Source organism: Capsicum annuum, chromosome 12 (genome assembly GCF_002878395.1).
Source record: "Capsicum annuum cultivar UCD-10X-F1 chromosome 12, UCD10Xv1.1, whole genome shotgun sequence".
NCBI classification, from domain to species: Eukaryota; Viridiplantae; Streptophyta; class Magnoliopsida; order Solanales; family Solanaceae; genus Capsicum; species Capsicum annuum.
The window spans coordinates 230,903,615-230,913,804 of record NC_061122.1 but is presented as its reverse complement, the minus strand read 5'-3'; the positions used below and the strand labels follow the sequence as shown (position 1 = coordinate 230,913,804).

Genomic DNA, 10,190 nt, shown 5'->3' with positions numbered 1-10,190 from the left:
TCAAGTAAGAAAATAATTTGCGTAAATTGTATATATCAGAATTTTGTATGCACGAATTACCAACTTTCTCCTATAGATCACAATTTAAAAAAAAAAATTATCAACTTTTGAGAGAGTAATTAACGCATAAATTCATATTTATTGATCTGTTATATCAGAGAAATAAATGAGAAATTGGAGAAGATTAAGGACATTAATACATTAAAATTTCCTTTTTTATCTCTTTTTGTTGTTATGGACTTTTCCTTCTTTTTCTGTCATTTATTTTGTCTATGAATTATAAATATGAAATTTAGACTAAAAAGTTAGTTATAGATACTCTAAGGAGACTATATGTAAAATTTTACCTAAAAAAATTATTCGAAGACAAAGTAAAGATGGATCAAATGACCTTGAAGGCCCAACATGATCACATCATTATCCAAGTCCTTTCAGAGTGGGCCTATCAAAAGCCCACAGTTGAGAAATGAATAGTGGGCTCAGCTCTTACCAGCCCAGTTTTCAAACACGTAGCCCCGTTGCCCAAAAGCCCAACAAAAGCCGGTCAAGTTTGACCGGTTTGGTGAGCCGGTCGGTTATCAACTCAACTCATTTTAACCCGTCACACTGAGCTAATCTACAGTTAGGTTGATATGTAATCCAAATTGATCAAAACGTTCCCAAATTTCACATGGGAATGAATGTGTTGCATTACGAGATCCAATGTCAATACTTACAGAATCTTCTTCGAACTTTATGCACAAATAGATAGAATAACAGCAAATAACATCTTTCGCGAAACTCAATCTCATTTAGAAAGTCCGATCTCTATCTATTTTCAACAACAAGAACGAAAAGTAAAGAAAAGCCCAGTGCACGAAAGCCTCCGCTACGCGCAAGGGGTCTAAAGAAGGGCTCACCACAAGGACTGTTTCCACGACTTGAACCCGTGACCTCCTAGTCACATGACAGTAACGTTACCAGTTACTCCAAGGCTCTCCTAACGGGAACGGAAAGTGATTTAAGAATAAGAAAGGACTTTAGAATTGGACGTAAAATTCAAGTACACTCAATAAACAGAAAAAGAAATGATGCACAAATAAATAGAATAACAGCAAATAACATCTTTCGCGGAACTCAATCTCATTAAGAAAGTCCGATCTCTATCTTTTTTCAGCAACAAGAACGAAAAGTAAAGAACAGCCCGGTGCACGAAAGCTCCCGCTACGCGCAGAGTCTGAAGAAGGTCCCACCACAAGGATGTATTGTACGCAACCTTACCTTCATTTCTGCCAGAGGCTGTTTCCACGACTTGAACCCATGACCTCCTAGTCATATAGCAGCAACATTACCAGTTACGGCGTAAAATTCAAGTACACTCAATAAACAGAAAAAGAAAATAGTCAAGATCATGGTAACAATAATATTACATTCCTGATCAAAAATGTATAGTAACATTATGGTTCATGACTCTTCAGCTGGAAAAGTTTCACTCAAATCTAGTCCTTCTGCAGGTAAGCCCGACGTCAACGGACCTAAGATCCCATCGGAGTTGAGAGTCAATCCACTCTGCCGGAGGTATAAAAGAAAACTAGTTAAATCTTAACCACATTAATATCTATGTCGCTCAGACTCTCCAGTCTCCAAAACGTTGTTGTATCTGTGTTGAATCCTCCAAAAATGCGCTACTTTTGGAGGATCCGACATGCATCCAACAACGTTTTTGAAGAATCCGAGCAACAGGTATGAAAATAGATGAATTTTCGTTGAAGGCGTTTCATTCCAAATGTGAAGCGTTGGAAGATTTTCTAAAAGATACCGTTATACTCTCCCATGCAGCTCTACTTAATCGACCATAAAACTGTACTGATCTACACGTCGTCAGGAAGCCGTATACTGATCTAGGATTTAAAGTTTATGGGTTCCTACAGAACCGAGTTAATATACGTAATAATTGGGTTCACAATGAAACCTTTATAGATATTTAGTGGAGTTCTTAAAGAGCTACTGAGTTCACGTGAACCCATATGTCATATACTAACTCCGCCTCTGCAAGAAGCGACTCTTAATGTCCATAAAATATGTACGTAAATGATCCATTTGAAGTCGAGTTACTTTCTCCCATGCGACTGGTCTATCCTCGGTGAGGCAAAATTAAAGTTCACTTGCTATAGAACGTAAGACACATCATGAGGAAGTCATTCTAAGACGTCCATATATGCAGGTAAATGATCCATTTAATCGAGAACCTATTTGACAGATGATGGTGCTATAGAAAGAACTGATATCGAACTTGATGCTCATAGAAGAGTATCGAGAGACAACTTTTTCTAGCGGAATCACACTAGAAATTGCATAAATATTTGTGATCCAAAGCGATTGTAATGGCAATTACCTCAGGGTGGAATTTCAGCAAATCGGCACGAGCCATGGCTTCAGCTTGGGCAATTCTCTGCCTGAATGTCTGAGCCATCTCTTCGGCCTGTTGAAAAAATTGCGAGCTTAGTCATAATAGTATAGCGATTTATATAGTCAAGAAATGTATCTTAGCCGTTAGCTCTAAAGCTTTATTTCTTTTCCCAGACAAACGAAACAAAATTTTATCTTGAAACGACATTTGATCAAAAGACTAACAAATGCGGAGAACAACAAAGTTGCCGCAGAAAAATATCATCCAACACGAGTGAAAATGCACAATATGCTCATTTTTCTTTTCTGCAGTATCTCAAATTAAAGTAAAGCAAATATTGGCATAAATGTCCTTTCCGGTGACATACTAGTTAAAAAGCACGTCAAAAGAGTAAACCGACTTCATGGATATTAGTTATTAGTACAAGAAACAGATGCAAAAAACGCATATGATCAATAGCAACAAGTAGTGTTACTATAACAACAATATACCCAGTGCAATCCCACAAGTGGGGTCGGGGGAGGGGAGGGTGTACGCAAACCTTACCGTACCTCATGGTGGTAGGAAGTTGTTTCCAAAAGACCCTCGGCTCAAGTGCATCAAGTCAAAATAGTTAAGAACGAGGAAATACAGCAACACAGCAACGAAGAAAACATGAGAACTGATATGGAAAGCAATAAGAGCAAGTAGCGTTACTACATCAAGAATATCCCGATCAAGTAAATTTATTTGAAACATCGCCAAAGTAAAAACTCGAGAAGATAAGCAAGAAGTAAACCAACATTTTGATGATTGCAGTAAAAATTTAGATTTATTAATACCGCATGGAAAAAATGATACCTTCTCAAAGACGAGCTTTGGATTGCGAATCATGTCACCAGGTGTAGGTTCTAGCTTCTTTGTAGAGAGGCTCACTCTACCTCTCTCACGGTCATGGCTCAATATCATGACCTATAATATATTTGAGCAGATGATTGTCAGTTTTCCTCGAAAAGCGGATGAAGCTGGTAAGAACTCAAGTATTCTTTCCTATACAAACCTTAAGAGTGTCACCAGGCTGAAAGATGGTCGTGATATCTGACACGCGATCATGACTAATCTGGCTGACATGAAGAAGGCCGTTGATCCCACCAATGTCGATGAAGGCACCATATGGTTTCAAGCTCTGGACAGTTCCAAGTACAACTGACCCAATTCCCAACTGCGTCTGACTGTCGGCCATCGCCTTACGGTTGCTGAGTATGACTCTAGTTTGCTCTTGATCAACCTCAACAAATTTCAGAGGAAGCTCCTTCTCCAAAAGCTCCTCTGCAGTCGATTTCTGGTACATTAAAAGAGATCTATAGTAAGTCCAGTTTCGACGATAATCAGCTTTCCCACACTGACAGAGTACCGCCTTTTCTTTTGTCAAGAACTAATTTTCCACGTGAAGTAGAAATTTCGAACCAATAATACATAATTATAGATAGCTAAACTTGTAGATAAGTCCCTTTTTCTTTAAAATTGCAAATATTGGTCTGACAAGTGCAATTGCACCATCATTTGAATTGTACTTCTAAATGTAACTTAGACAAGGTAATTTTATTAACATCGTACCAAGGAGGTACAACAAAACGCAAAATTCACATCATGTCTTTCATTTCCTTAATTGGATCGACTCCAAAAACTCAACATACTATGAAGTATTTCCTAATCATACCATTGTTGAACCAAACATAAAGACTCTCTAAGCAACTAAGCATTTGTTTTCACAAATGAAATATGAAGTTTTTCTACTTCAAAACTTCTTTTATTCCTTCTAGGCATATGGTCCACATGATGCACAGAGAAATGGTCTTTTCGATCTGCTTCAAGGTTCCTCTGATTCTATCAGCATTTCAGTAAACCCTTTACACTCGAGGCATCACCTATTGCAGTCCACAATAATCGAAAATAGTATCCATATCTACTGTGTTCGATTACAATGTTGAAAAACATGATTTACGTGTAATAGACAAGATATTGAGAATAACTTGTTCTCTCATTCCAAGAGGTAAGCAGTATAAATGCATGTACGTAAGGTGCTAACTAAGGAAAGAATAAAAGATATTCCTACAAATCTGCTATCAATTTATATGCTATGTACATTACTAGGAAAGAGTCTATGTTTACTAGGAAAGAGTCTATGTTCATTCCCAAACATTACGGATTCATGGTGGCTTTTACAGACGAAAAACATAAAAGGGCAGCCCAGTGTACTAAAGCTCCCGCTAGGCGAGGGTCTGGGGAAGGCCTTACCTTGCATTTCTGCGAGAGACTGTTTCCACGGCTTGAACCTGTGACCTTCTGGTCACATGGCACCAACTTTACCAGTTACGGCTTCAGTAATGTGTCCGGAGTCAAATGTCCATTTAATGACACAGATCCATCCAAAGCCTACAAATGTGCTTCCACACTGCCCCTTTAGATGATGAAGTAACTAGACAGAAACATCAGGTAGGTGGGACTTCCATCCTGAAAACTACTAGCCTTCCTCCCGGGGACAGCTTTTTAACACATTTATCAAAAACTCCTAACCAAATCCCCTGATTATTCTTTTTAGCTCCCAAGGGCAGACCTAGATAAGTTGTACTGAAATTTTCAATTTTGCAATCCATTAATACCGGCCAGCTCCTCGCTTAATGGACTTGCATTTACACCAAAGAAGCAACTGTTAGCTATATTAACTTTGAGGCCACAAATAGTCTCAAAAGAATACCCTTTTCAGTCAATCAAAGTCGAGATGGTTCACACAAATCTTGATTTCTTAACATGCTTAAAATGTCTACTCAGTATTTTTGAAATGCTTATTTTCGATCCCTCGATCATTGGAAAGACAAAGATTCCTCCATATCTATTGCCCCCATCTCTGAGCCTATTTATGGAAGCTAGCCAGTTTTAATGAAAGTGTTAGTAGCTTAATTTTATATATTTCTTTTTAGCTGACGATGCGATGGCATAGAGCTTGCGAGAGGTTGAGTGATCGTCCTTTAACGTGATTCATCTTAGGTGGGACGCATCTCCCTAACCATTGAGAGATCCCAACCTTTTTGGCCGACTCAGTTGTTCCATCATAAATAAGAATGGCCAGGAACTTGGTTGAAGAAGTACACAGATTGTTGTAACTATTCTAGAGAATCTCAAATTAGTCTAGTGAATTAAAGCAAATACTCGTTTTTTTAGCCAAACCTTCAAACAAAAAAACTTCATAAGTTCCGAATAACGAATATAAGCTGAAAGTCTAGTGTCTTAAAACTCGAGGTGAAGTCCATAATGATTATTCAGTCTTTAAATTGTAAGACTCATGTGATGAAAGTGTGCTACGTAAGTTGGTCCTTAAGTTTACAATTGGCTGATAGCGGAACGCGTAAACAGCCTAGAAGAAGGAGCACAAGTATCTTCTAGTATCTATGACTGATCAGTAAAAGCAAAAGAAACGTCAACATGAGATGCAAGCATCCCAAGAGAATCATAATAGTTGGTCCAAAATCCCGATGTTAGAAATTCAAGAGATTTTAATAACTTTGAAGTTTGAAGAAACTAGAATTTTAATTGTAAACTGGAACGATCGATAACTAACCGAAAATATCTGTGAGAATGGAACAAACCCATGAAGGCCCTCAACCAATGCCACCACTCCACCTTTATTTGCACCAACCACCTGCAGTATCATCCAGAGGAACAGAAGTTAGACCATATGACAGAATCTGGAGCTTTTGACATGCCACGATATCTGTTAAAACATTTATATTTTTAAGCTATAGAACAGTAGGCAGAGAATTAAACAAGCACATGATTTGGAAGCCAATACATACCTTACCTTTGACAACAACATCTTCATCTTGAAGTTGTCTGCACCTTTCCCATGCAATGTCATATTGAATTGAACGCAAACTCAATACCACACTATCATCAGCTTCATTTTTACCAATAATCACAAACTCCTCTCTGAAACCTGGAAATATTCCAGCTTCTTCTACATGCTTGATGTTGTGAATCGAAGCCTCCTCTACGGGCAAATATGCTGACGATTTCGCTGTGATGTCAACTAAAGCTCCATTGGCATCTACTTTAAATACTGTCCCTTTGACCTAAAAAGAAGAAATATAGAGAAAATAAAATGCATTTGTTTCTTGCTTCACCTTGAGCAGAATCAGAAATATCCCCATAATTTCCGCTTCTGTTTTGAGATTTTTGACTAGTAAGCAAAGGTTGATAAATAATAACAGAATCTCCGTAAAAGGAGCTCAAGAAAATTCGCAGCCACAAAAAACTTGAGTGGAAATTATATACATTCTCTATTCAATTATATGACTCTTTTCATCTTGGGACGTCCTGTCAGCTAACTTTCATACAATGATACAATTACTTTAATATTTTCTCCCACAATGACGAATATAAAACATAAGTGGCATTAAAATCTTAAACTTCTTATCCATCTTTTAGTGTCCCCTAAAATGTGACCCATGTTACATTTAAAAGAAATCCTTATAAAGACGTAAGCAAAGAAGAAGAATTACGACACTCGAATCCCAAAAGAACACGCATATAGTTCTCCTTTCGTGCTTTTTGAATAGTCCATGAATCCATTTTTAAGCACAAACTCAAAGAAACATAAGTGATAGGCGTAATTCACTTATAAAAACTTATAAAAATAGCAATCCCAGATATCCAAAGCCTCGGAATACAAATTGGTAGACACAGAATTGACAAAATCTAGCAATCCAAGATTCCATTTTTGAACATGAGATCACGCACAAAAGTGTTAAGACACCATTTTTTTTTTTTTCAATGGAAACAGTAACCCCTATCCCAATCAATCTTTAAGCCTAATAATCTGAAAACAGAAGTGCTAAGACATAATTAAGCCACATAATAGCAACCCATCATCAAAAATCATCAAAATACAAATTCATAAGCACAGAATCTATAGATACATGACAATCCAAGAATCCATCTTTAAGACTAATAATCTGAAAACAGAAGTTTTAAGACATAATTAAGCCACATAATAGCAACCCATCATCAAAAATCATCAAAATACCAATTCATAAGCACAAAATCTATAGATACCTAACAAACCAAGATTCCATCTTTAAGCCTAATAATCTGAAAAAAGAAGTGCTAAGATATAATTAAGCCAAATAATAGCAACCCCATCATCCAAAATCATCAAAATACCAATTCATAAGCACAGGCAGCAATTAGAGATACACAACAATATAGACATAATTAAACCACATAACAAAAATCTCATAATCCAAACAGTATGAGCTAACCTTGGTACCCATGTCTGAATCAAAATCATATTTTTCAAGTGCAGAATGAAAATCTTCAACAGTAAAACCAACACCTTCCATAGGAGCTATCCTACATCTTTCATAAGCTTCTTCAAACATTTCCTTAAGCTTAAGTCTCTCCCTTGTTTGTGCATTTGTAGTCCCCACTGATGTTGCTTTACACACAATTTTTTGCTTTGTATGAATAATAATGGGATTTCCAAGATTCTTGTTTCTTGTTCTTAAAATTCTTGGACATTTTAATCCAACAAATTGGTTAGTTAAACATGCCATTTTTTGTAAATTAAAAAAAAAAAAAAAATGGTGCCTTGAGTGTTCTTTAAGGGTTTTTGAAGAAAGAAAGTTGTCATGGATTTTGTGGGGTAGATAAGTGAGCTTAAAGGAGACATTATTTTCACGAAAATTCAAAAACAATTTCAATTTATATTCACGATCAACATAATTTCAACTTCATATTCAATTTCAATTCCAATTTTAAAATTTTTTTATTTTCTTAGCTAAACGCCTACTAAATATTTAAGTTATTTGTTATTGTAGTTTATAATATTTTGTACGAATTAATTTCCCGTGTAGTTATTCAACTAATAGTTATAATTGAAATATCATTAAAAAAAAAAATGAAAGTCATTTCACTATGTTCTCCTTTGTGCAGATGTTCGCCTTTCTAAGTCATGTAATGATGATTCATCAAAGACTGAAGTTTCGTAACATATCTATAAAAGCCTCCAAACTGAGGGTTCGATCAGTGGAAGGGACGACTTTGTCTCCCCGAAAGAAGAATAAGTCCGCTCTCGAATCGACTGCTCCGTTTGATCATATAATTGGAACGAAATATGTCATAGTAGAGGTGAACGATCAGAGATATCCTTCAACCACCAATCTCAAAAAAAATACTTTTTTTTTAATTGAGAAAAATTAGAATCGAGAAAGAAATACGACTTGCTCTCTATTTTTCGTATTAGTGTTGAACTTAAAGGGTTGTTTGAACAACTAATTATTGATTGATGTAAAATTATTAAACTATAAATAATATGAGATGAAAGAAGTAATTTCTTGATCCGAATTATTAATGTTTGACATATTTAGATCATTTCACAAACTCATTGAAGCAAATTAGTACTCCCTCCTAGTTTTTTTTTTTTTTACTGAAAATGGAATTTAAGAAATTAAAAGTACATATATAGTGTACTAGAATGTTCTTTGATTTTATAATTTTAAACACGACAGGTGAAATTTTAAGATTAAAGAAATACAAGTCAAGAAAAAAATACTATATATTTTTTTCTAACAGACTGAAAAAAAAATAAAAATAAGACAAACAAATTAAACAACGGCGACGTCTATTGGATATAAACAAGTCTAACATATAGACTATCTAAACATAGTACAACATGTTACATTTTTTGTCTTGACAAGACATGATTACAAATAACTAAAAGGATGTTAAGAAGATGTTGAACATCTTGACTAGTTCTTTTTAGGAAAATAGGTTCAAATGGTGGCACATTGAATTGATTATCACAATTCTTGATAATTGTTTGAGCGTAAAATATCTTAACTTTGCATAGTTTGTAATCTCCATCATCTAAACAACCCACAATTTTGTCAAGCACATTGTAATATGTGTCAAAACAAAATCCAAGACTAAGCCTCTTATTAAAGTTTTGACTCTTTTTGAAGTAATGGGTAGAGTTCAAATCTAGCAATACCACAAGTGTCTTGTATTTTAGACAATATAGTATTGCTTAGATCTATGATGTTGTCTTGTTTAATGTTGGGATTTGATCTTAGTATAAAAGAACAATGGTAATCTTTGTCTGATTGAGAACAAATGTCATCAACCAAATCACCTTTGACAAGAAACATAGTACATAAGAGAAGTACTAATGTGGAAGAAGAAGTCATTTTTTTTTCTTCTCAGATCGAATCGATCGGATCAGATTCATTCAGTAACTTACACAGCGATCGAAATAAATTTTGACTTAGGGGTGTTGGGGGCGAGTGTTGTTTTATACAAAAGGAAAAGGAAAAGAGGTTGTGTGTTTGTGTTGTGATAGTGTGAACTTATGAGAAAACATTTGGTTAAAAGAATTAATTGTACAATTATTGGCTTTGGTAAGTATTCATCTAACTCTCAGTTTTGGTCAAAATTTAAGTGATTGCCAATATTTAAATTTTGGATTTGATAGATTAGATTGTCTTTATGGACAATAGTGTAGATCTTTGTAACTTCAAATTATTTTAAAAGGTTGGTAAGAAAAATTTGACATGATCTTTCTCCTATATAAATTTCTTCAAAGTATCAAAAACAACCTCTTTACCTCATCTGTGAGGTAGAGATATGAATTTCGTACACTCTGCCCTTCCCAGACATTTTATTTTATGAGAATACTGTCACGATCCGAACCGGGCCCTGGCCGTGACGAGTATTCCGAACCATGAGGCCTAAAACACCCCTATCTGTCTGGTAATCACGCACACAA

At 35.5% G+C, this 10,190-nt stretch overlaps 1 protein-coding gene across 1 annotated transcript; it reads right to left on the bottom strand.

Moving 5' to 3' along the window:
• Nucleotides 1–1,105: 1,105 nt before the first annotated feature.
• Nucleotides 1,106–8,098, bottom strand: LOC107850224 (30S ribosomal protein S1, chloroplastic). The gene is made up of 7 exons (XM_016694631.2): nt 7,687–8,098; nt 6,223–6,498; nt 5,988–6,068; nt 3,429–3,710; nt 3,230–3,340; nt 2,375–2,461; nt 1,106–1,548 (listed from the first exon to the last, which is right to left on the bottom strand). Exons 1-7 carry the CDS (start codon nt 7,978–7,980, stop codon nt 1,444–1,446), a joined length of 1,236 nt encoding a protein of 411 aa, XP_016550117.1. The 5' UTR covers nt 7,981–8,098; the 3' UTR covers nt 1,106–1,443.
• Nucleotides 8,099–10,190: the final 2,092 nt, after the last annotated feature.